Source organism: Oncorhynchus keta, chromosome 11, assembly GCF_023373465.1.
Source record: "Oncorhynchus keta strain PuntledgeMale-10-30-2019 chromosome 11, Oket_V2, whole genome shotgun sequence".
Taxonomy (NCBI): domain Eukaryota; kingdom Metazoa; phylum Chordata; class Actinopteri; order Salmoniformes; family Salmonidae; genus Oncorhynchus; species Oncorhynchus keta.
Genome location: NC_068431.1, coordinates 52,098,711 through 52,126,019, shown reverse-complemented (window position 1 = coordinate 52,126,019; position 27,309 = coordinate 52,098,711). Strand labels below are relative to the sequence as shown.

Here is a 27,309-nt window from a genome sequence, read left to right as displayed (position 1 = left end):
ATGAGCCTTTTATCATCACATTTACTTTTTTATCTATATTTATTTATTTCATAAAACGGCATTAGCACTTACCCGTCCAGAAGTACGTCCTGTCCTTGCAGAAACAGCTCCTCAGTTCGTTTGAATCATAACACTCCAAGATTCCTCAAACAAAAAATCTGTCTCACTTTCACTTTTTCACTTTCACTTTAGACTTCGACTTCGCTTTACCTGATTTATTCGCCATGATATCTTCAATGAAATCATTGAAACTACAACTTTCCGAAATACAGCTGCTCGTAAAAAGCCTTAAAGCAACTCCTCTGTTCCCTAATGATACTTTGACACTATTTAATTACAGTACGCCAGAGGATGCTTTTACAATACATGAAAGAGAAAGACGTGTGTTTGCAATGTTGGAGATCCAGGGAAATTGCAGGTGTGCCATTCTTCAGCTTGTGAAAAGGAGGAACAAGGACAAAAAGGAGGAATCAAGAAGCATGTGAAGCATCAGAGTATGTCAGAATAATGTGGACAGGTCTGCACACAGAATATCAAGCTTCTGCCTCTAACCTTAGGAAGCTCTTTGCCACCTTCTCCTCCCTCCTGAATCCTCCTCCCCCTCCCCCCTCCTCCCTCTCTGCAGATGACTTCGTCAACCATTTTGAAAAGAAGGTCGACGACATCCGATCCTCGTTTGCTAAGTCAAACGACACCGCTGGTTCTGCTCACACTGCCCTACCCTGTGCTCTGACCTCTTTCTCCCCTCTCTCTCCAGATGAAATCTCGCGTCTTGTGACGGCCGGCCGCCCAACAACCTGCCCGCTTGACCCTATCCCCTCCTCTCTTCTCCAGACCATTTCCGGAGACCTTCTCCCTTACCTCACCTCGCTCATCAACTCATCCCTGACCGCTGGCTACGTCCCTTCCGTCTTCAAGAGAGCGAGAGTTGCACCCCTTCTGAAAAAACCTACACTCGATCCCTCCGATGTCAACAACTACAGACCAGTATCCCTTCTTTCTTTTCTCTCCAAAACTCTTGAACGTGCCGTCCTTGGCCAGCTCTCCCGCTATCTCTCTCAGAATGACCTTCTTGATCCAGATCAGTCAGGTTTCAAGACTAGTCATTCAACTGAGACTGCTCTTCTCTGTATCACGGAGGCGCTCCGCACTGCTAAAGCTAACTCTCTCTCCTCTGCTCTCATCCTTCTAGACCTATCGGCTGCCTTCGATACTGTGAACCATCAGATCCTCCTCTCCATCCTCTCCGAGTTGGGCATCTCCGGCGCGGCCCACGCTGGATTGCGTCCTACCTGACAGGTCGCTCCTACCAGGTGGCGTGGCGAGAATCTGTCTCCTCACCACGCGCTCTCACCACTGGTGTCCCCCAGGGCTCTGTTCTAGGCCCTCTCCTATTCTCGCTATACACCAAGTCACTTGGCTCTGTCATAACCTCACATGGTCTCTCCTATCATTGCAATGCAGACGACACACAATTAATCTTCTCCTTTCCCCCTTCTGATGACCAGGTGGCGAATCGCATCTCTGCATGTCTGGCAGACATATCAGTGTGGATGACGGATCACCACCTCAAGCTGAACCTCGGCAAGACGGAGCTGCTCTTCCTCCCGGGGAAGGACTGCCCGTTCCATGATCTCGCCATCACGGTTGACAACTCCATTGTGTCCTCCTCCCAGAGCGCTAAGAACCTTGGCGTGATCCTGGACAACACCCTGTCGTTCTCAACTAACATCAAGGCGGTGGCCCGTTCCTGCCTCACACAGGAAGCGGCGCAGGTCCTAATCCAGGCACTTGTCATCTCCCGTCTGGATTACTGCAACTCGCTGTTGGCTGGGCTCCCTGCCTGTGCCATTAAACCCTACAACTCATCCAGAACGCCGCAGCCCGTCTGGTGTTCAACCTTCCCAAGTTCTCTCACGTCACCCCGCTCCTCCGCTCTCTCCACTGGCTTCCAGTTGAAGCTCGCATCCGCTACAAGACCATGGTGCTTGCCTACGGAGCTGTGAGGGGAACGGCACCTCAGTACCTCAGGCTCTGATCAGGCCCTACACCCAAACAAGGGCACTGCGTTCATCCACCTCTGGCCTGCTCGCCTCTCTACCACTGAGGAAGTACAGTTCCCGCTCAGCCCAGTCTAAACTGTTCGCTGCTCTGGCCCCCAATGGTGGAACAAACTCCCTCACGACGCCAGGACAGCGGAGTCAATCACCACCTTCCGGAGACACCTGAAACCCCACCTCTTTAAGGAATACCTAGGATAGGATAAGTAATCCTTCTCACCCCCTTTAAGATTTAGATGCACTATTGTAAAGTGACTGTTCCACTGGATGTCATAAGGTGAATGCACCAATTTGTAAGTCGCTCTGGATAAGAGCGTCTGCTAAATGACTTAAATGTAAATGTAAATGTAAATATCGAGAGGCCGTTGCAGACTTACAAGAAGTAAGTATGGCATCTGTGTTGAAACCGATCAGAGAAGTCCTTAAAGAGGCAACTCTGCTTCTTAGAGTGGACATACTGGTTTGGCAGGAGACACACATGGAGTCCTTGGTAGACATAAGGAAAGTGAAAACTGAGGCTGTGATCAACATGGTTGTGACCATTTGAAACAAAACTTGTGTAGCACACACCATACACAATCGGATCAGTGGGTCACTGTGATCACACCGTTCTTCAACTGATCGTTCAGAACAGTAGTGTTTCCTTTGAATGAAACGTTGCACACCATTCTGTCGACCTGAACTCACCCCAGGGCAGCATTATGAAAATAAAAAACGGTGGGGTGATTGTGAGAGGCCTGGCTGGTATCTTTCACATTAAAAGGGTTTTTACTAAAATAGCAAACAGTTTCTTCCAATTTTTTTAAACATTTATTTTCAATAAATATATAGCGATGTTTTGTATGATGTCGGAGCTTCGAGATATGCATCGAAATCCCTAAGCAGTGTACTTTGAAGCAGTGTGCCTGCCCGATGCCTGGTTCACTTTATCAGAAACACATGATCAATGACATCCAAAGCTTGTTTTCGTCGAACAACCACCTGACTGGCTTGGTAAAAGGCTACGTTGCACACGTGCTACAGAGTCTGGGACGTAATCAATAATCATTTGGCTGCTCTAAATTCTTTTGTCCAGCAGGTATCATTAGTGTACACTGTGTTGATCAAAGCCTTTTGAGTAATGAACCAATTTGACACAATTGGCTGGGTAAAACATCAATGCTTCAAGAAGCTTAGTTTCCCCGTAACTATAAATATGTAAATAAAAGGTCTTCATAATGGCAGAGTTAAAATGGTAAAATCAAGGACTACAAAATTAAGACCAAGAATAAAATAATCATATTCACTGGTCTTATCCTTGCTTGTCCCTCCTCTCATTTAAACAGGTGTAGCTCATTATCTAATTTAGTGGGCGTGGCCTACAATTATCTCTTTAGCCAATACCAATTCAGACACAAACACTCAATTACTAGACACTTAAAGATGCAATATGCAGATATCGCTCTGCCATTTTCTAATTGCTAAAATTCTAGTGGTTTGCCTAATTTCAGTTTATGTGACAGAGAATCATTGTACCATCTAAACTGCTATGAAATGTATTTTCAATAACCCAAAATATTGTATTTTCAGCTGTTTAAGTTGGTGTACAAAACTTAAAGTAAAAGATGCAAAAAAACAAAACGTGAAAACTGGAAGCATAGAAATAGCACACAGAACAGATCTACAGCTTTGTAGATTTGCTTTCAATGAGAATGACATATCTATAACTCACATTTCTATGTACATTTTGTCGGGTTGGCCAAAATGTTACATATTGCAACTTTAACTGTTTCAGGTGGAATTAGATCTCAACTATGGCATGATATGATTAGTGTAAGTTAAGCAGAAACCTCAAATACAATATACATTGAAATAAACATGTGCCCCCGACACATTTACACCAGTGTAGCATAGTATACAGAAACTTTCGTAATATTGGGATACCACAATTTGACAAAAAGTTAATCTTGAGATTTTTCTAAGCACTCTTATCAGTTGCAGCAGGTGTCAGTGACTACACCCTGTGTTCTGTCTAAAACGTGCATCCTTGTGTTTGTGCATCTTGTGTGTTTTGTTACGCAAAATATTGATTTTAACATTATCATGCCTCTGATGTGTTTCTTCATCACAAATAGGAAAGACAAGTTTAAGCATAGTGATTGTTTCCCTTTTGATGTATCTCCCCAGGTGCTCAAGTGTCAAATGATAATTTCAGTCATCCCAACAACAGTTGCACATTTGGATATGTTGAGTGATTTATTTCAAATCATCCCCCACGTGTAAAGTATGTTGGAGGGAGCATCATGGTTTGGGGCTGCTTTGCTGCCTCAGGGCCTGGACAGCTTGCTATCCTCACTGGACAAATGAATTCCCAAGTTTATCAAGACATTTTGCAGGATAATGTAAGGCTATATGTCTGCAAATTGAAGCTCAACAGAAGTTAGGTGATGTAACAGCACAAGCACCCAAAACAAAGAAGTAAATCAACAAGAAAAAAATATCTTCTGGACGGGCCCAGTCAGAGTCCTGACCTCAACCCGATTTGAGATACTGTGGCATGTCTCGTGTGAACCACTCTCGAGGACATCCTAAGAATATTGCTGAACTGAAACAGTTTTGTAAAGAGGAATGGTCCAAAATACCTCCTGACCGTTGTGCAGGTCTGATCCGCAACAACAGAAAACGTTTGGTTGAGATTATTGCTGCAAAACGATGGTCAACCAGTTATTAAATCCAAGGGTTCACATACTTTTCCCACTGTGAATGTTTACACGGTGTTCAATAAAGACATGAAAACATATAATTGTTGGTGTGTTATTAGTTTAAGCAGACCGTTTGTCTATTGTTGTGACTTAGATGAAGATAAGATCACATTTTATGCACCTTTGGGGGTGGAACATTCTTGATACACACGGGAAACTGTTGTGTGTGAAAAACCCAGCAATGTTGGAGTTCTTGACACAAACTGGTGCATTGTTGCACCTACTACCATACCCTGTTCAAATACACTTACAGTACAGTAAGTTTTACTTTTTAACTCTGCATTGTTGGGAATGGGCTCGTAATTAAGCATTTCAGGGTAAAGTCTACCCCTGTTGTACTCAGTGCATGTGACCAATCAAGTTTGTGTGTGTTCCACCACTAGATGGCAGTACAGAATAGGATAACAGACCAGTACATGGTTGTCTTTGTCGGATATTCAAAGATCTATGGTCTTTCATTTGTCAGAGATCTGATGAATGCCATTCTAAAACATATATTTTTGCTAACATATACAGATAGTATTATTCTATGTCAATTCTACTATAAAGTTACTAGTACAACCAAAAGAGGTGCAGCATTAAGCTGTCTCATACTCCGATACTCACTCTCCAATAACAGAATCTCTCATCATAATCTGCAGTACAACCTACAGTTAAACTCGAATAATATGTAACTAACATAAAAATATTTGGTTCTCATGTCTTAAGTCTATTAACAGTTAAATGTATGTTGTCAATGACGTAAACCACCCATAAAATGGGGCCGACAGAGATGGTCGCCTCACTTCAGGTCCTTAGAAGTTAGCCCAGAAAATCCCAAGTGTTTTTACATACAGCCGCGAAGCACTATTGGATATGAAAGTGATGTCAATGTACCATCATTACGACCAGGAATACGTCTTTCCCGAAGCGGATCCTTTGTTCGGGACCTCCACCCTGGACATGGGATCTTATCCCAGAGGCCGACCCAAAACAGCAGGAGTGGCAGACGGAGCGGCCTACTGGTCAGACTCAGAGGGCGAGCACACCGTCCACTGCTTCCTAGTATATTACTCGCCAATGTCCAATCTCGAGGTAACAAGGTGGACGAAATTAAGGCACGAGTTGCCTTCCAGAAAGACATCAGAGATTGTAACATTCCCCGTATCACGGAAACATGGTTCAGAGTCGATACAGCCACCCGGTTTCTTCACGCATTGCGCCGACAGAAACAAACATCTCTCTGGTAAGAAGAAGGGAGGGGGTGTATGCTTTATGATTAAGGACTCATGGTGTAATCACAACATCATACAGGAACTCAAGTCCTTTTATTCAACTGACCTAGAATTCCTTACAATCAAATGCCGACTGCATTATCTTCCAAGAGAATTCTCTTCGATTATAGTCACAGCCGTGTATATCCCCCCTCAAGCAGATACCTAATCCGCCCTGAAAGAACTTCACTGGACTCTATGTAAACTGGAAACCATAACATCCTGAGGCTGCATTTGTTGTAGCTGGGGATTTTAACAAAGCTAACCTAAGATCAATTCTCCCTAAATTCTATCAGCATATCGAATGTGCGACAAGAGCTGGCAGAATTATGGATGATTGCTTCTTGAACTTCCGCGATGCATACAAAGCCCTCCCGCGCCCTGCCTTCAGCAAATCTGACCATGAATCCATTTTGTTGCTCCCAGCCTATAGACAGAAACTAAAACAAAAACATGCCCGTGCTCAGGTCAATACAACCCTGGTCTGAACTTTCATTTTCCACATGTCCAATTCTCCCTTGGGCGTCCATTCATGTCAATGTAAAAAAAATCATTGATTTTAGAAAAAAACGTGTCCATGAGTGGCAATCTCTGAAGTCCTTACATTTCCTTTATCAATCTATCTTAATCCTAACAATAATCCTAAATCATCACAGATGTCATATATTCCTGTCAAATGTAATACTTTTTTTTTTAAACTCCTAATAATCAAACAAAGCCAAAACAAATGCTACCCATATCAAATCCTTCCTACACTAATAAGCTCTTTCCTTCAGAGATCCACAGTACCGTATCTGACAATAACATGAAGTAACCTTAAAATCAGTTTCATCAATAATTTAATATACAGTATGTTGCATAGTGTGGAATAACTTATCTACAGTAATTTATCACCCCTAAGAACTGAAACGTATTTTTCTATGTAATTCCCTGCCCTATTGGCTTAATATATCTCCTATCCAAACCTCAATGTATCTCATCTTCCCCTATTTATTCTCAATGATAAATAGGATTTTTTTTCTGTTGTAATACCAAATAAATAATAGCCAATTCAAAACCTTCACAGCTAATATTGTAAAACAGATTCCTGAACCACTTTCTCATCAGTGGTTCAAACAATAATTCTAACCCCAAACTAAAACTCCATTATAATTAATTTACCTTAAAACTAGTAACCCAAATGACCACACATTCATTATACAAATGGCTCTCCCCTGAGGCTGATCAGACCCCAAGAGATAGCCATGATAAGGTCAAAAGTCATACCACCCTTTTATAGTCATGTTCCATACCACATTAGACATATTAAAGAACCCTTTATCCTTAAAATGAAAAAATTCACTTGTGTAATTAAAACTCATAAAATAAAAACTCATAAAGTTCCATATGTGAGCGTGCCTCTTTAAAAACCTTTGCACGAAAACAAATAGTCCTAACAAATGTTTTATGTGTGTATATTTGCAAACCTTAATGAATAAACAAAACTTCCAGGCCTTTTTCAATTTGGTCGTTTATGGCCTCAATCTCACCCACTCTCCCCAAGATTATAATCCCAGGAAACATCTAAAAGAGGGACAATAAAACTCCCATTCTCCCAGAAGAACACAAAACGCCTAACTAGCATTCACTATGCTACATCGATTCAGAAACTCAAAAGTGAACTATAAACTAAACCTTATGATAATTCCCCTTTACCTCAAATCATTAATCATACATTTTAAACAACGTCAATGTATATAGAGGAAGGACTACAGCAGAAGCAGCTATCTAGCCTGGTCCCTGATCTGTTAATACCGCCCCCTTGGGGATGAGTGAGTGAGTGAGTTGCGTGTGACAACTTCCAGCCTGTCAGGTTCTTCTCTGGGCAATGAGGTCGGAGCATGATGCAAGGCATTATGGGTCGTGGAACATACTGCAAAGGAGGTTAAAAAAATGCTCATTGGACCTTCATGATTTTTTTGGGACACTTTTTGATGTCTTTATTTGGGTTTCAATTGAGCACAGTTATTACATTGTGTGTGGGACAGAGAATGTGTAAAATGTGTAAAATGTGTCAAATGTTTGCATGCGTGTTTTGAAAGGACACATTGAGACAAAGGGGGGTACATGTAACAGGACTTTACTTTTCAAAAGATGGCGTTCAGAATAACCCGTTTGAAACCATATCCCCACCACTCCCAGACTTAAAATAATGAAAGAGAAGTGTTTTTTTTATCTCACTCTTCGTGTGAAGTTGTGAAAGAGGCTTTGTGTGGCCAGGGGGTGGTTTAGAGTCCATGCTGTCAATTAGGAGATTATGAAGGACCACCTACATATTATATGGACTAGTGCGGTGAATTACAGTAATTTCTAGTGTTATGGCACAAATAATCTCTCCTGCTGGTGATGGTGATTCAGACAGTGTGTGTGTGTGTGTGTGTGTGTGTGTGTGTGTGTGTGTGTGTGTGTGTGTGTGTGTGTGTGTGTGTGTGTGTGTGTGTGTGTGTGTGTGTGTGTGTGTGTGTGTGTGTGTGTGTGTGTGTGTGCCCTTATCTGATAAATCTGAAAACAGTAGCTTGCTTGTTGACAGTGTAATGTAAACTGTAACTGTAACCCTTTAGACAGCGATAACCATCTTGTGTCTAGACGGCACATCTGTATTTTACCTACATACAAACACTGGGGTATGGTTCAGTAACAACATGGTGCTGCTGCTACTTCTGGTATTACTACTGCCTCTGATAACTAACAACATACAGTAGGGCCTCAGAGATACAATGCCAAGAGTGTACAAAGCTGTCATCCAGGCAACAGGTGGCTACTTTGAAGAATCTGAAATATAAAATATATTTAAATTGAACACTTTTTAAAACATTTACTACATGATTCCATATGTGTTATTTCATAGTTTTGATGTCTTCAAATATTACTATTCAATGTAGAAAATAGTAAAAATAATGAAAAACCCTTGAATGAGTAGGTGTGTTCAAACTTTTGACTGGTCCTGTATACGGACGCACACACACTCAAAAGCTCTGCTCCCCCGTCTCTCTACCTCTGTCTCCCTTTCCTGTCTGACTGCCTCGCCGTCTCCCTCTCCCCTCTGTTTATAGCGCTTCTTCCTCTCGCCCGCTCTCCCCCCGCTCTTTGTGTGTTGATCTGTAACATTCTTTCTGAAGTAGGCCACGTTGTCACGTCTCTTAGTAACACAACCTGTTTGCACAGACTCCTTTCATATACAAAATGACTTGAGCTGAGTGCAACACTGCTCAACCAGTCATTTCAGTGTGTCACACATACACATTGAGCTATTCCCCTCAATCATAAGTTCAAGTTTTTTTTTTATCCACGTTTTAAAACGGAAATGAATGGTCTGACTTGGAAACTATTACTGTTTCTTAAAAACATTTATTTGGAATAATGGAATACTTCATATTTTGGTTTAAAATACATCTTAAGATGCAGATAATATAGAATAATAATATAGGGTAGTACTGAGTGTAATACGACACAGCAATACAAATCCATGTGACAGTAGGAATGCAACATACAAACAATATTAATAGAACAGTTCAATTCAACCTTGCCCAAATCTGGAAAGAGTCCAAATAATATGTTTCCAGAATGATAACAGGTGTGTTCAAGAGTGTGTGGAATTCTGTTTTATGATGCTTAGTTGTATACTTTTTCGTATAACCTAGAGAGGGTCTCCTCGACATTTGAGGAACTGACGTCACCTTTTACACCATACTTTTACATACTTTAGCCAACACTGTCCACTCACACACACATTGACACTTCAATTTCACAGTGGTACAACAGTCAAATAGGACAGTAAAAGCAAAAAACTCCTTCAGCAAATTCACAATGTAGAGAAACTGCATCAGTGCAAGGAATGTGGTAGAAGCTTCCGTAAAAACATGAAAATAGCACAGTGAACAATCTGGAGAGTCCCATTTTTTTCAACACCCCTTCCATTCAGTCCCCTCATCCATGCCTCTGGGTGGTCTAGTCTGTGGTGTGTCTGAACATCTAGATGTAGGCCTTGCTGCTGGCAGCAGCATTGGAGTGTACTAGACATCGTATTTGTTCTCATCGCCCATCACCCAGCGGGGTGGGCAGGAGCTGCAGAGGAGTGCCCCGCCCAGGATCATCAGCCCTGCGGAGCCCCAGCCGATGTAGAGCGATGCCCGCAGCTCCCTCTGGGCCTTGATCAGAAGGGGGTTGTCGAAGTCTTGGATGATGGTGTCGGCCCACCAGCAGATAGGGACCAGGAGGGCAATGATGAGGAAGATGAACCTGCTAGCGATGGCGACTTTAGCTTTCGAGCTCTCGACGTCCACAAAGTTGGTGCACTTCCCCCCGGTAATGCCCAGCAGGATGGCGAACACGCCGGCGCCGCCGCCGATTATGATGAGCCCTGGTGGCCTGCAGGTTCTGGGGCAAGGCCAGGAGGGAGTCGTAGACCGTACACTGCATCTGGCCCATACTCTGGGTCACACAGTTCATCCATAAGCCTTCCCAGATGACCTGAGCAGTGGCTATGTTGGCTCCGCTGTTACCTTCCACATGGGCAGAGCACAGATGATGATGCTTCCCAGCCAACCGATGATTGCCAGGGCTATGCCCAGCATGTGTAGTCCAGCCGACACCATCCTGATGGAGCCCTGGTAGTATGGACTGATTGAGCTGCTGGAAGGAGAGAGAAAGGGTGACAGGAGAGTATAGAGTGAAGAGTTTGACAATGACAAGGTCACTTCCTCTACGTCTCTGAATTATCAGGTTTACTGTGAAAAAAGGACAGAACAGGAGTTTTGTCATCTGTCTCTCTCTCTCAGGTGAAACTCGTTCCCTAAGCCATCTCACCTGACCATATTACTCTCCTGACACACACACACACACACACACACACACACACACACACACACACACACACACACACACACACACACACACACACACACACACACACACACACACACACACACACACACACACACACACAAACTGCAACTTTGTCAGAACATCAAATCCTCAGGGCTGTATTCATAAAGATTCTCAAAGTAGAAGTGCTGACCTACGATCAGTTTCCTCCTCTTAATGATTATGATTTAAAAAGCAAAACCGATACTGGATCAGCACTCATACTCTGAGACATGTCCTAATCAACAAGAGTTGATTGACATAGACAAACCAGGTCTAAATGGCATGTTCACGAGAAGCCAGAAGAGTTCATCAATGCATAGAGGAAATTCCCTCATTACTGTTATCATCTGTTTGTTGGTTAATTGGCCTCTTGTATACCTTTTTCAATTCTTGATGCTTTTTTTTCTTCAGGAATCTTCTAGCTTGGATGGAGGAGGGAACAAAGGGGAGGTGTACAGAAGTTATCCAGCCTGATGACTAAGACATGTAAATAGACAGCAAAACATAGCCTATCTCTCTCTGTCTGTCTAGCAGACTGCTGAGAGGCAAAATAGTCCATGGACTTTCTAGACCTTAGGAAATGGTTAATCATGATTCCTCACTGTCTTTACAGTTCCTGAAACATGTTAATGATCAAATGCATGGCCTCTACAGCAGTCCTTGGCCACCCACTCAGTTACCAGTGACTTATTCTGCCTCATCCCCCTCCTTAAATTGTGTGCAAAATGTTTTTTTTTTTGTTTTTTTGTTTGATACTCGGATCTTTAATGTGTATTGATTCCTACTAACCAGCTTTGTAAGAGCTAGGTTTTACTAGCTATGCTGATGATCATGAATGTTTTTCTCTGCATCAGGTCTCATTGAGAATGGAGTTCCCCAAAAAATACATGCTATTCAACTGTCCATAATTGCCTGATCTTACACTTTTAGAAAAAAAGGTATTATCTTCAACCTAAACGGGTTCATTGGCTGTCCCCATAGAATAATCTTTTGGTTCCAGTTAGAACTATTTTGGGTTCCATGTAGAACCCTTTCCACAGAGGGCTCTACTTGGAACCAAAAAGGGTTAAACCTGGAGCCAAAAGGCTTCTCCTTCTTGTGCTGGGGACAATAAAAGCCCACTTTAGAATGTGCAGTTTAATCTCAAAACACAATGCTACAGATGTCTGAAGTTTTGAGGGAGCGTGCAATTGGCATGCTGACTGCAGGAATGTCCACCAGAACTGTTGCCAGATAATGAAATATTAATATCCCTACCATAAGCTGCCTCCAACGTTATTTAGAGAATTTGTCAGTACTACAGACCACATGTAACCATGCCAGCCCAGGACCTTCACATCCAGCTTCTTCACTTGTGGGATTGTCTGAGACCAGCCACCCGGACATCTGATGAAACTGAGGAGTATTTCTGTCTGTAATAAAGCCCTTCGAAAAACACATTCTGATTGACTGGGCCTGGCTCTCCAGTGGGTGGGCCTGGCGGCCCTCTCAGGCCCACCCATGGCTGTGCCCCTGCCCAGTCATGTGAAATCCATAGATTAGGGCCCGAGGAATGTATTTAAATTGACTGATTTCCTTATATGAACTGTAACTCAGTAAAATCTTTGAAATTGTTGCATGTTGCGTTTATATTTTTGTTCGGTATATTTTTACCGGAAAGGTTAGATTTCAATCTTTCTTGGAGTATGCAGCAATATTATTTATTGTTCATGATAAATGCATACTTTTGGGAATGTCTATTTAGGTGGAAATCAATATTTTTTTTACATTACATTCAACACGCTAATGTTTGTTTGAAGCCCTATTATTGACATTAGTCAGTCTTTGACATAGCATGATGATTCAGCCTGACTATTAAGCTACCGTTTCCACTATGTTTCTGTATTTGTAATCTGTAGCTAAAACAACTGAGTTACAACTGCATTTTAGTGCTAAGCTACTTTTCTCCAGCCCCATTCATGCCATACAAAAAGTACTTTTATTATTATTATTGTTGTTATTATTATTCATTCATTTGTTCAAACGGTGGGGATGCTGCTGTGTTGTTTCGTATTTTGTCAACAATATTGGGCCTCTATAATTATTTAGTTTATTAATTCATTCATATCCAGGTTGATGACAGGCCCAGCTCAGCTGCAGTGGAAGAGAGAGTCAACGAGAGCCAGGAAACCAGCCCAACTTTTGATTATTTCAAGTCAGACGACCTAAACACGTTTTTTTTGTTTTGTCGTGGAAAATGACATAACTAGTCATCCTATCCCATGTTTTACTGTTTAAAGACTTGTCTCTTGTTATATGCTCGTGTTTTTTCTAACCTGATACAAACTTGTCTTTGTGGGACTGAGTCATAAGACTGGGCGTGTAGCCACGGTCCGTTTGGATGTGACCGCAGCATGTGACGTCCCTTTGGGTTTACTATCTACAGGAAGTCACATGTACGGAAACTTGCAGAAAAGAGCACATTATAGTGTTTGCTGTTGTGAATGCATTAAATCTGCACAGACAACTAATTGCCTTTTACACACTATGTGCTGACTGCCACATATCCAAAAAAGGGTGTGAACCGACACTGTTCGTTGAGCTTTCAACTATGCACTGTTGAATAGTGGATGGTTGATGCTCTATTTTTACAGATCTTATAATAAAGTGTTGTTTAAAAGAATCTGCAGTTTCTTTTTTCCCCAAAAATTGCTACCACAGTTTCCACTCTCAACAGAAGAAAAAAAAACGGTTTTCTTTTTTAAAGGTGGCACCAATCGGAAGAAAGTGGCAGTGAGATGTCTGCTCACAGAGAGCAGGTTCGCAAGAGGAGGCAGGTGGTGGAGGCAGGTGGTGGAGTGTGTAATAGGTGTAGTCAAAGTCATTGGTAAGAGGGGGCATAGTCATTTTGCTATTTGATTTAGAATTTTAAGGCCCCTTTAAGTAAACAAATATTTGTCCTTATTGCTCGTAGCATACAAACGCATTGAATAACAGAATCTCTACATTGAACAACAGATAGTCGCCCCCAAAAAATCGAAAGGAAGTTTGTTCTGAAGTGTCTGTCCTATATCTGAGCGATATAAGAATGATCAGGAAGGCCTCCCGGGTGCCGCAGTGGTCTAAGGCACTGCATCGCAGTGTTAGCTGTGCCACCAGAGATTCTGGGTTCGAGCCCAGGCTCTGCTGCAGCCGGCTGCGACCGGGAGGTCAATGGGGCAACGCACAATTGGCCCAGCGTCGTCCGGGTTAGGGAGGGTTTGGCCGGCAGGGATATCCTTGTCTCATCATGCACTAGCAACTCCTGTGGCGGGCCGGTTGCAGTGCACACTGACCAGTGTTTCCTCTGACACATTGGTGCGGCTGGCTTCTGGGTTGGATGTGCGTTGTGTCAAGAAGCAGTGTGGCTAGGTTGGGTTGTGTTTCGGAGGACCTTTGCCTCTGAGTGTGTATGGGAGTTGCAGCAATGAGACAAGACTAACTACTAATCAAATCAAATCAAATGTATTTATATAGCCCTTCGTACATCAGCTGATATCTCAAAGTGCTGTACAGAAACCCAGCCTAAAACCACAAACAGCAAGCAATGCAGGTGTAGAAGCACGGTGGCTAGGAAAAACTCCCTAGAAAGGCCAAAACCTAGGAAGAAACCTAGAGAGGAACCAGGCTGTGGGGTGGCCAGTCCTGGCTGTGCCGAGTGGAGATTATAACAGAACATGGCCAAGATGTTCAAATGTTCATAAATTCACACAGGACACCGGCTAGGACAGGAGAAGTACTCCAGATATAACAAACTGACCCTAGCCCCCCGACACAAACTACTGCAGCATAAATACTGGAGGCTGAGACAGGAGGGGTCAGGAGACACTATGGCCCCATCCGAGGACACCCCCGGACAGGGCCAAACAGGAAGGATATAACCCTACCAATTGAGGGGGTAAAAGAAATTGACATGTAATGGAACCCCTTATTTTTGGCACAACAGTTTCCATACAGTATATAATTACATTAATCTTTTCAATCCTAGTGGTTCTGTCTGATTTCCAACAAACACTGGAAGACTAATTCACCTTTCAGTAGGACAACAGCCTGAAACACAAAGCCAAATCTACACTAGAGTTGCTTAGCAAGATGGCATTAAATGTTCCTGAGTGGCCTGGTTACAGATTTGACTTAAATTGTCTTGGAAAATCTATGGCAAGATTTGAAAATGTCTGTCTAGCAATGATCAAAGTCAAGAGATTGACGAATTAAACAAATGTCATGTTCACATTAGCAGATTGTAGTGACTGTAGTGACTCAAGTTCTACTTTTCTTCATATCCGTCTTGAATCTTATTTTTCCTCCAGGCTGAACAGCCAAAAAGCACATGGAATCAGATTTCAGCCACATTTCAAACCACCTTCGTAAGTGGTTTGAAGTCAGATGCAAATCTGATTCCTGGCTTTGAGATGCATGTCTGTATTGTCAAATCTGATTAATTTGCCCTAAAGTGTTTTCTTCACACAGAAAGCAAACAAGCATGGAGGGCATATATTAGTTTGCCTACTTAAATATTGGTCTGATTAAAGGGATCATGACTAGATTGTGAGTGAAAACAAGTTAAACCCTTGTCTAATACCATGAGACCCCATCTACTTGAAACAAAATATTTCAAATGTCACAATTCAAGAACAAATTACAATATTTATTAAAGCAGTTCGATAAAAACAGTTAACTAAAAACAGTAGATACAAATTTGGATTACAATTGCCTTTTGACAAATGTCCAGGTGCACTGAAGTGAATCAAAAAAAAATAATTCGTACTGCACCAAACACAGCCATGTAAAACAAGTGTTCATCTTGTCAGATGTAGGCCCCTCTATTGGGGGCGGAATATTTGGCAGAGTACCCCCTCTCTTCGCGCAGAGGGCACTGGCAGCAGAGAAGCGCACCCCCGACGAGCATTAGGCCAGCAGAGGCCCAGCCGATGAACAGTGAAGCTCCCAGCTCTCTCCTCTGCACGTCAGTGAGCAGCGGGTTGTAGAAGTCCCTGATAACAGTGTTGGCGCACCAGGACACGGGGATCAGGCAGAGGGCGCCAGCAACTAGGAAGAACACGCCGGATGCGATGGCCACCTTGGACTTGGCCTCCTCGTCCTCAATGCAGTTGGTGCACTTCCCCCCGGCCACGGAGAGTAGGATGCCGATCACGGCCACAAGGATGGAGATGATCACCAGAGCTCTGGCAGCCTGGAGGTACGGGGGGAGAGCTAGCAAGGAGTCGTAAACCTTACACTGCATCTGGCCTGTGCTCTGCTGCACGCAGTTCATCCACAGGCCTTCCCAGAAGGTCTGTGCAGTCACGATGTTGTTGCCTATGAAAGCCGTCACCTTCCACATGGGGAGCGCGCAGATGACAATGTCCCCTAGCCAACCAATAATAGCCAGGAAGATGCCCAGAACCTGGAGCCCAGCGGAGGACATAACTTTCTCTCTGTAGTCAGCCAAGATTCACATAAAACCTAAAGGACCAGTGTTTTGCAGGGGGGTCCACTTGCTGAAATAGTAAAGCTACAGACTCCAACCTATATACCCACCTACCAGGGTGTGGTCATTAATTAAGCCAATTGAAAACACCTGTTGATGTTTATTGGCCGCTACACACCCTCCAAAAATAATAAATTGCCCAGTCTGCCTATAGTGTTGGGCACCTGTGGAAGGTAGCTTACATAATTAACCATCATTGATATAAGCTGTGAGGCTAATAGTACAAGCTCATTCATTGGAAGCATGTCAGCTAAACACAGGCAGTTGTATCCACTGAGGATGTTTGATTAAGCTGACCCGCAGTGCACCAGTCTATGGCTCGTGACTTGAACTGGGTGAAAGCGGTGATGGAGGAGCGCCCATTCCAAATCAGACAGTAATCTGTCCCCCTCAGTCATGTTGGCAACATGGTGCATTGTTCAGAACATAAGCCTACAACAATGTCTTTCACAATAAATATGTTTGGATTTTCAAACTAGTTTTCATTGGGAAGGCAGATAGTGTTTTATCAAAAGCAATCACTTTTGCATGTGAAATGACAGAATCCTCATTACTCCATGTGCTTAACCATGTCACTTTTGTTTTGTCATCGGCCAGATTGGGGCACCTGTCTCATGCCTGGGTGGCAGCCCGGTTCCGAAACAAATGCAATCTCTTCCCACCAGGGCAACGTGGGCTAGATAATCAAATCCCCTCCTTGGTAGATTATCCAGTTAACATCTGACAACCAAAATCACATTCCCATGTGTGCAAATTAGGATATGGCCCTGTTAAAATAATTTTCATATGCATATCCTTTCTTTCCTTCCCACCTTTAAGGCAACCGTTGAAAAATCAAGGATTTTCAAAAGCAAAGTAAACATGCAAAGCAACAATTTTCTAGTATAGACATATGTTTGAGACTTGTTTGAGTTTGCATTATTTTGTATACTAGGCCTACATTTCTTTGGGAAGGCCTATATTATTTGATAACAGCATGTTTGCCTGTACTTTACACAATCCTGATAAGGGCCTTTGCTGGCTTTTTGACCATCTGGCTTCCACTAAGTCAAAGTGGGTTGCTTAATATCCCAAAAATGTGTGGAGGTATTTATAAAAATAAATAAAAACATTAAGAGAAATTGTAGAAACAGGAGAGGTTTTACTTTGTGGCTGTTAACTAGTGAAGACCCCATATGGCCTGGCTCCAATCAAGCACAGTGGAAACACTCTAGCAGGGACATCTACACATCAGGGAGAGACAGCCACCCCGGTAGTACAAATAAATACATTTGGGATTACACTGTCCTAACTGGGGATAGTTGGAACACTAAATATCTCCAATCAGGAACAAGCTAGAACCAGACTCACTGTATACATGCTGTTAAGTCCTCAACCGTCATATGAAAGACGCTAGACCCTGAGATACTCTGATCTGATTAAACAAACGATTGAGTTAAGTTGTTTTTGGAATGGCATTACCTGCTTTAAAGATTCAAACAGGTTTATAGCAGTGTGTATAGATATTTAATTTAGGAATGCTAACGTTATAGCTAAAATGTAAGCTAGCTAATGGTCAGGGTTAGTTGTAACAAACCCAAGGGACCACCAAGCTTGTACCTCAGGACTACCATAACACTGTCACAACAGTGACTGAGTGAACATGGCCAACATGTCACTCACTGCACCAGTCTCACTAATGCCAAACATTTAGGTCAGATGAAGGGCCAGTTAATGGAACGTAAGTCATTTTAAATTCTGCCTCAAAGTTAAACAAGTTCCCAATTTAAACTTACATGTCACCCAAAGCCCTGTTACTGACCCAGGAGTTGGGGAAATTGTACCAGTTCACCATTTGTATTCAAGAAAGTCACATCGTGTCCGTTTGATTTAGAGAACAGATATACCATTTTATAGCAGACAGAGATGTACATCCTTATCATATTAAATTGAGTGCAATCTGAGAAATTGTCAAAAAAAGCAGAAAATGTTAACTTTTTTTTACATTATACTGCAAACTATTTATTCACTTTTACTTGAACTAATGGGCACAAGTATATTTAGTCTGTATGAGTTTTACTTGCAGTTACTTTTAAGCACTGAACCATGAGACCTAGCCTAAATTCTTCAAATGTTACAATTCAAGAACGAATGATAAGCATTAAAATATAATTTATTAAAGCAATGAAGCTGTTAAGCTAAAATATCAAATCATCCTTGTCATGTATTGAGAAACAGAATTACCCATGTTCAGACTACACAAGCATGAAATGTCCATATTAAAACACGGTTCAATGTAAGTGTTAATCTGTCAGACATGGGCCCTTCCACTGGCAGTGAAGCGAGGGGCAGAATATTTGGCAGAGTACACACTCTCCTCACGCTGGGGAAACTGGCAGCAGAGAAGTGCGCCTCCGATGAGCATTAGGCCAGCAGAGCCCCATCCGATGAACAGTGAAGCTCCCAGCTCTCTCCTCTGCAGGTCGTTGAGCAGCGGGTTGTAGAAGTCCCTGATAATGGTGTTGGATGACCAGGACACTGGGATCAGGCAGAGGACGCCAGAGACCAGGAAAAACACGCCGGATGCAATGGCCACCTTGGACTTGGCCTCCTCGTCCTCGATGCAGTTGGTGCACTTCCCGCCTGCCACGGAGAGCAGGATGCCGATCAGGGCCACGAGGATGGAGATGATCACCAGAGATCTGGCGGCCTGGAGGTCCTGAGGGAGCGCTAGCATGGAATCGTAGACTTTACACTGCATCTGGCCCGTGCTCTGCGTCACGCAGTTCATCCACAGGCCTTCCCAGAACATCTGCGCTGTCACAATGTTGTTGCCTATGAAAGCAGTCACCTTCCACATGGGGAGCACACAGATGACAATGTCCCCTAGCCAACCGATAAGAGCCAGGACGATGCCCAGAATCTGGAGACCAGCGGAGGCCATTGCTTTCGCTCTCTGTACGCATGCAAGCCTCACGTGAACCCAGAAGGACCTGTGTGTAGCAGTGTTATGGTTGTGGTGAGGCTACAGACCCCAACCTATATACCCACCTGCCAGGGTGTGGTCACTAATTGAGCCGATTGAAAGCACCTGTGGATGTTTATTGGACGATACACACCCACTGAACTAATAAATGTGGCCAGTCTGCCTGTCGTGTTGCTCACAATTAACCAGGCCTGGGTAGGTTACTTTCTAAATGTAATCTGTTGCAGTTACTAGTTATCTATTCAAAATTGTAATCCGTAACGTAACCTTTGGATTACCCAAACTCAGTAACAATCTGATTACATTCCGTTACTTTTAGATTGCTTTCCATTTAAGAGGCAATAGAAGAAGACAAGTGTATGCTACCATTTGAACGAGATCTGGTGCAGGATAAATCATTGTTAAAGTTTACATAGCTGGCCATATATGGATGTTAAATTTAACTTTATGGGTTGGTTATGTAGGCTTCTTCTAACCCATCGCTTTCTACAACATAGAATAATACGAGTAAACTATATATTTACATTAACCAAAAGGTTACCGAAAGGTTGCTGTATCGAATCCCCGAGCTGGCAAGGTAAAAAATATGTTGTTCTACCCCTGAACAAGGTAGTTAACCCACTTTTCCTAGGCCGTCATTGTAAATAAGAATATGTTCTTAACTGACTTGACTGGTTGAATCAATAACAATGTGCTATAGGCCTGTTGGTGACACTTCGATATCTTGATAATATGCAGCTGTTTAAAGGACAAAGCCACAGATGAAATGGTTGCCCCGCCTCTGTTTTGGTAAATAGCTGAGGGATGGGCCTGGAGAAATGTAACCACTCTCAGATTAATAGACAGATCTATGGATGCATGGACTGACTATCAATGATAGAAAATTATTAGTTTAACCATGTTATGAGGCTACACTGTGTGTGTTTACATTCACAATGTATACAAACATTGGAATAAAACAAGGTTATATTTTGGGTTCTCATGGAGTGTGACAGTTGAACTAAACCCATGAGGGATTTATAAGTTATATTCTTCAAGAATCAATGGATATATATACTGTATATAGTACCAGTAAAAAGTTTGGACAGACCTACTCATTCAAGTTTATTTTTTTATTTTTTTACTATTTTCTACATTGTAGAATAAAAGGGAAGACATCAAAACTATGAGATAACACATACGGAATCATGTAGTAACCAAAAAAGTGTTAAACAAATAAAAATATATTTTAGATTTTGGATTCTTCAAAGTAGCTACCCTTTGACTTGGTGACAGCTTTGCACACTCTCGGCATTCTCTCAACCAGCTTCATGAGGTAGTCACCCGGAATGCAACAGTACATTAGTGGAATTTCTTTCCTTCTTAATAGGTTTGAGCTAATCAGTTGTGTTGTGACAAGGTAGGGGTGCTATACAGAAGATAGCCCTATTTGGTAAAATACCAAGTCCGTATTATGGCACGAACAGCAAAAAACAACAAAAATAAATGACTGTCCATCATTACTTTAAGACATGAAGGTCAGTCAATCCGGAACATTTCAAGAACTTTGAAAGTTCCTTCAATTGCAGTCGCATAAAACATCAAGTGCTGTGATGAAACTGGCCCTCATGAGGATCACCACAGGAAAGGAAGACCCACAGATACCCACGTTGTGACGGCTATTCCAAGATTTTAAAAGGCTAATCGATCATTGGAAAATCAAATCAAATTTATTTATATAGCCCTTCGTACATCAGCTGATATCTCAAAGTGCTGTACAGAAACCCAGCCTAAAACCCCAAACAGCAAGCAATGCTGGTCTAGGAAAAAAAAAAAACCTTTTGCAACTATGTTAGCACACTTGAAAACTTTTGTCCTGTTTAAAGAAGCAATAAAACTGTCCTTCTTTAGACTAGTTGAGTATCCGGAGCATCAAAATGTGTGGGTTCGATTACAGGCTCAAAATGGCTAGAAACAAAGAACTTTCTTCTGAAACTCGTCAGTCTATTCTTGTTCTGAGAAATTAAGGCTATTCCATGCGAGAAATTGCCAAGAAACTGAAGATCTCGTAAAACGCTGTGCACTACTCCCTTCACAAAACATTGCAAACTGGCCCTAACCAGAATCGAAAGAGGAAAGCCATATCTCAGACTGGGCAATAAAAATAAAAGATTAAGATGGGTCAAAAGAACACAGACACTGGACAGAGGAACTCTGCCTCGAGGACCAGCAACAACAACAACAACAAAATGATTGTTAGTCTAGCCAATTATATGAACTTGTAGTCATCATGGTCGAATACTGCCCGGGCACACAGTGAGCATGCCCAGGGGGCCCCCATTGATTTTGTTAGTCACTCTCACTCAGATATCCTGAATGTAGCATAAGTCATGGCAAAATGTGTAGAATTGCAAAAAAATCAGCTGTAAAACTGTACACTTTCTCTCTACCCAATGGCAAAAGCAGGAGAGTGGCATGAAAAATGTCCAAATGACATCAGTTTGTTGACGGGTTTTAAACAAATGAAAAGCTGTCAAAACGATCGAACATGTTTCTGATAGTATTTCAGTTCCTCTTGGTTGCATATTTGATGTTGATGAAAGAGAGAAATCCAGAGCATTGTTCAGATTGTCCCTTCGTAAATTCAGTGTTCTGCTCTCGGAGCATTCAGAGTGCACACACTGGACGCTCTGGCCAAGGAGTAGGGTTGATCAGAGGGTTCTGACCTCACAACAGCAGTCAAGCACCCAAGCTAACTGGTTAACGTTGGCTAGCGTGCTAGCTACTTCCAGACACATATGAGAGAACACCTCACTCTGACAATTTTAATCACCCTAGCAGAGCTGATTAGGCTGTTTTCATGTTATCCAGAGCATTGATGACTGTAACTGTGCTGCTGGCAACAATTTAATAACTCTTTTTTTTGCTAACGTTTACTGACACCGGCTATATTCTACAGGGTGTTGAGCGTTTGTAAATTCGTCAGATATTCTGTGCTCTGGCACACTCAGACGAGAAGATAGACAGAATTAACAATGTCCATTGAGAACACACAACAACTATACCACTTAGCTAAGAATGACGTGAATAATCAAGTCAATAAACGTTGGGTAGTTAGTTAGATGGCATATGGTTAATATACTGCCTGGTAAGGTTAATATATTAGTAGCCAACTAATGTTAGGTAACTAGCTAACATACCGGTACATACTGCCGTAATGCTATGCGGTTCATAAGGATAGCATAGCTAACAAATTGTCAGCCAATATAAAGTGTAATGTAACTTATTTGAAAAGTCATTACTTTATTACATTCCTTAACATTTGTCATAATTAGTTAAAGCATTGAATTTGTATCCGCTCGCGCCGGACTTTGGCTGCATATTTTCTGCCATTTTCATCAAACCTGAAAACATTGTGAAGCCACGCCCATTTTCTCAAGAATTGCATTATGGGCTTTATTGGTACGGAACTAGCGTCCACTGCTTTTATACTTAGAACGACATCTGGGAACTTTTGACCTACTAACTATATACTAAGTACTAAGCTAACATATGGAATTTTTTAAAGATGTTCATACCATGTATCAATTAATTTAGAATTTTAGGACCACTTTAGGTACCAAAAAAACATATAAAACAATGATTTGATAAAATATTGATTTTGGCCTTTACTACTACAGCCCTTAGAAACACATTGAATGACACATTCATAAATGGCAAAAAAGACAGGCAAAAAATAAATCATAAGGAATAAGGTTTCGAAGTGTCTGTTCTAAATCTAGAAGATATAAGAAAGCTCAGAAAATGTACATATATGTATATATATATTGGACACATATTTAACTTGGCACAAAACTACCTCCATACTTTAATTTGTTTGTATGGGTTACCTGACACTTGTGGGGGTTGAGAGTCTCCCCTTTCCGTAGAGTGGTCATAATAGTTTGTAGGTCAAACCTTTCGGGCACTACAGACGTTTTCGGGATATCTCATGGTCTGAGGAACACAGCTGTAGCTCACCCACCTTCCAACGCAGATGCGGAAGGCTGACATAGGCGAATGTGGTGGATTGAGACGCAGCCAATTAACAGACAAATTATTATTATCTCTAGCTTAAATTGGCAGATTTTGATGGGGATTTTTAAAATTATGTTACTTAGATTAATGCACCGGTGCGTCAATAGACTCTTACGGATTTTTTAGTGCCAATTCACTTTTGCAGTCTGAGAATAGGACTGCTTGCACTCACTTTTACTCTGCTAAAAATACACCGGTTGTAGTCACATATTCATTACAATTGACTCCACTCAACCCATCTCTCTCTCTCTCTCTCTCTCTCTCTCTCTCTCTCTCTCTCTCTCTCTCTCTCAAACATCACCTGGTATTTCAATGTAGACTCTGTAGACACAGTTTTTTTTTATCCGATCATTATATGCAGTGTTGTACTTATTCAAATACAACCCCAACCCCCTGTCCTGTTTGCAGTTAAAGCTCCCTATTTGAACAAAGAATGAGTTTGGAACTATCAGTACCACGTGATCTCATACACCTTTGCTGTGCCACACCTAGACCTGATGGGTGAGTCAAGACAATGGATCTTTCTCAAGTTCTATTGTATTGCAAACAGGCTTTGTTCACTTTTTAAAAAAAAGAGTACTTCACACACGCTATGGTATTTCCAGGTGCATGAAGGAAAAATAGTATATATCAAAAAGACAAAACTACAATACACTGGTTAGGTAATCTTGAATATTCCAAACAATTTGAATTCAAGATCAATACTAATGGGTTGGAGTGAGTTTCATATTCTTCAGGCTTTGTACAAAATGGTTCCCAAAGATCCTGCTCTGCTATTTGACTATGGAAATAATGGACTTTAGTTGATGCACGCAAAGCAACTTCCCTTATGACTTATAGCCAGTCATTTAGATAGTACGTCGAAAGAAGAATACCTGAGAAATACACTGAGGGTACAAAACATGCTCTTTCCATGGCATACTGTAGACTGACCAGGTGAATCCAGGTGAACGCTATGATCCTTTATTGATGGCACTCGTTAAATCCACTTCAATCAGTATAAATGAAGGGGAGGAAACAGGTTAAATAAGGATTTTTAAGCCTTGAGGCAATTGAGACATGGATTGTGCATGTGTGCCATTCAGAGAGTGAATTGGCAAGACAAAATATTTAAGTGCCTTTGAACGAGGTATGAGGTAGGTGCCGGGCACACTGGTTTGGGTGTGTCAAGAACTGCAACGCTGCTGTGTTTTTCATGCTCAACGGTTTCTCTTGTGTATCAAAAATGGTCCACCACACAAAGTACATCCACCCAACTTGACACAACTGTGGGAAGCATTAGAGTCAACATGGGCCAGCATCCCTGTGGAATGCTTTCGACACCTTGTAGAGTCCATGCCATGACCAATTGAGGCTGTTCTGAGGGCAAAAGGAGATGTGTGTTGTTTTTCGGAAAAAGTTGAATATTTACTTGCCAGTTACATGTATCTAATAGAAATAGTGCTAAAATAAGTTTTCATGTTGAATGTTGATGAATGAAAAAATCTAATTCATTTGAAAAAGATTTATTTAGTTTCAAAACCATTTACTGTAACTCATACGTGTTAAAAAAAGATTAATACAAATTACAATATTAAAGGGAAACTTTATCTTTAGCCCTTAAATCTACTTATCCAGAGTCAGATGAAATCAAAGATACCATTTTCTGTCTCTGTGTGTACAGTATGAAGGAAGTTAGTGGCTTCCACAGCCAATAACAACTAGTGTTAGCACAATTAATGGAAGTCTGTGGGTATCTGCTCGCATGCTATCAGATACTCATATTCTTTCAGTCATTGCGCTAAAGCTAGTTAGCAATTGCACTAGCACTAGTTAGCAACTTCCTTCAAATCACACGCAGAGACAAGTTCATATGAATTTGGGGAGGTAGATAAAGGGCCTCATTGCCAAAATCCCAAAGTATCCCTTTAACAATAACATGTATAAATAATAATGTACAATTGTAACAAACATGGCTGGGATAAAACAATTAACAAAACACACTGCCAAAAGGTGTAAAGGCACACACACACATATTTACACAAAAATACATACAAAACACACAAAACTGCAGACTACATGGGGTTGGTTTCAAGGAATTCAGTTCCTCTTTGGGTGTGATTCTCTTTCAATGTTAAGTTACATGGAATCTTTAGTCACTGTGGTTCTTTTCTTCGCTCATCACCAATAAATATCGTCCTCAAACCTTCGTAATACAGAAGCACCATAGTGACTCAGAATACACATATAGACAGCTGGATCAGACAGTCTCTCATGGCAAACAGACGTATCTTCCTTTCTTCACTCCCTCCCTCTCTTCTCTCTCTTCCTCACTCAGACAAAGTCCTTTCCAGTGGACGTTGCTGAGGCCTCGGAGCGAGGAGCCTTGTTGTACTTGGCGGTGTAGGAACCCTCATCCTTCTTGGGGCAGTTGCAGCAGAGCAAACCCCCTCCAATCAGCAGCAGGGCAGCGGCCCCCCAGCCCACGTAGAGCGCCCCCCCCAGCTCCCTCTTCTGAGCGCTTACCAGGAGCGGGTTGTAGAAGTCCTGGATGATGCTGTTTGCCGTCCAGCAGACAGGGATCAGGCAAAGAACTCCGGCAATGATGAACACCACCCCGGATGCCACACCCACTTTAGCCTTTGACGCCTCGTTATCCACACAGTTAGTGCACTTGCCCCCGGCTACGGCCAGCAGAATGGCAATAATGCCGGCGAGGATGGCAATGATGGTCAGAGCTCTGGCGGCCTGTAGGTCAGAGCTCAAGGCCAGCATGGAGTCGTAGACCTTACACTGCATCTGGCCCGTGCTCTGGACCACGCAGCTCATCCAGATACCCTCCCAGGAGGTCTGCGAGGTGACTATGTTACTGCCGATGAAGGCGGTGACCCTCCACATGGGCATGGCACAAACAATGATGGTCCCAATCCAGCCTATGATCCCAAGGGCAGTGCCCAGCATTTGTAGCCCAGCCGACACCATCTTAGATCCGGTTGGCGTTGGTTTGTCTGTGGGTCTGAGTGAAACTGGAAAGACCTTTGTCTTCCTTCCTTTCTGTGTGATGTAGATGTTATTTGTCTTCTCTCAGTCTAATCTGAATACAGTGGGTGGTTGTGTTTCTGTGTGTGCTGCTCTAGGTCTGAGTCCCAATTGGGGAAGGACTACCAGGAGAACAGGTTCTTCTGACCTCCCCCTTCGGGAGGGAGGGAGGGATGGGGGGGGGCCGGGCTTGAAATAAAGGTTTCTCTCGCTCTATCTCTCTTAAAGGTCTTCACTTCTACAGGATATCAATTAAATGTTTCAAGTTTGCAATGACATGTATTTAAGTATTTATGTTGTTTTACTGGGGAGAATTTTTTGTTGTATTTTTTGTTGTTGTATGTTTTGCTCACGTAATATGATTTAAAAGTATGCATTAAGGTGTCTGTAATATAATACATGTGGCAAAACAAATTAGAAATAAACGTTTGTAGATTCCCCAAAAATGTACAATGGTGAGGGAGTGCCAAGACAGAGGCACGTTGGCTTCAACATAGAGCCCCCAATCAGTCATCTAGTGTACATCTATATAAATATATATAAATCATTTGTTGGGTCTAGGTCGGGTTCTCCTCAGGTCCATTCGGGTTCGGTTTTTATTGTTCTAGAGTCCGTTTGGGTCTGGGTCCCCTTAAAATTGTCAAAATGATTGAATGTCTGAATGTCCTTGGGTCTGTTTAGTTTAGTTCCGGGCTCCAACTTTTGGAACCTGATGAGACCTCTAATCTCTCGCTCTCGCTCTCTCCAGGAGGCGCTGCCTGAGCCAGTGACGAGGGTGCTTGAGCAGCCACTGAGGGAGGGG

The 27,309-nt window shown here is 42.3% G+C and overlaps 2 protein-coding genes and 1 pseudogene across 2 annotated transcripts; all 3 read right to left on the bottom strand.

The window, feature by feature from the left end:
- Window positions 1–10,065: 10,065 nt before the first annotated feature.
- LOC118390789 (claudin-4-like) lies at window positions 10,066–10,715 on the bottom strand (annotated as a pseudogene).
- Window positions 10,716–15,604: 4,889 nt separating this feature from the next.
- LOC118390788 (claudin-like protein ZF-A89) lies at window positions 15,605–16,492 on the bottom strand. Its single transcript, XM_035781498.1, has one exon. The coding sequence runs from the start codon at window positions 16,403–16,405 to the stop codon at window positions 15,785–15,787; it is 621 nt and encodes a 206-aa protein (XP_035637391.1). The 5' UTR covers window positions 16,406–16,492; the 3' UTR covers window positions 15,605–15,784.
- A 2,110-nt stretch (window positions 16,493–18,602) lies between these two features.
- LOC118390572 (claudin-like protein ZF-A89) lies at window positions 18,603–26,630 on the bottom strand. The gene is made up of 2 exons (XM_035781264.2): window positions 25,975–26,630; window positions 18,603–19,401 (listed from the first exon to the last, which is right to left on the bottom strand). Exons 1-2 carry the CDS (start codon window positions 26,448–26,450, stop codon window positions 18,759–18,761), a joined length of 1,119 nt encoding a protein of 372 aa, XP_035637157.2. The 5' UTR covers window positions 26,451–26,630; the 3' UTR covers window positions 18,603–18,758.
- Between the last annotated feature and the right edge of the window lie 679 nt (window positions 26,631–27,309).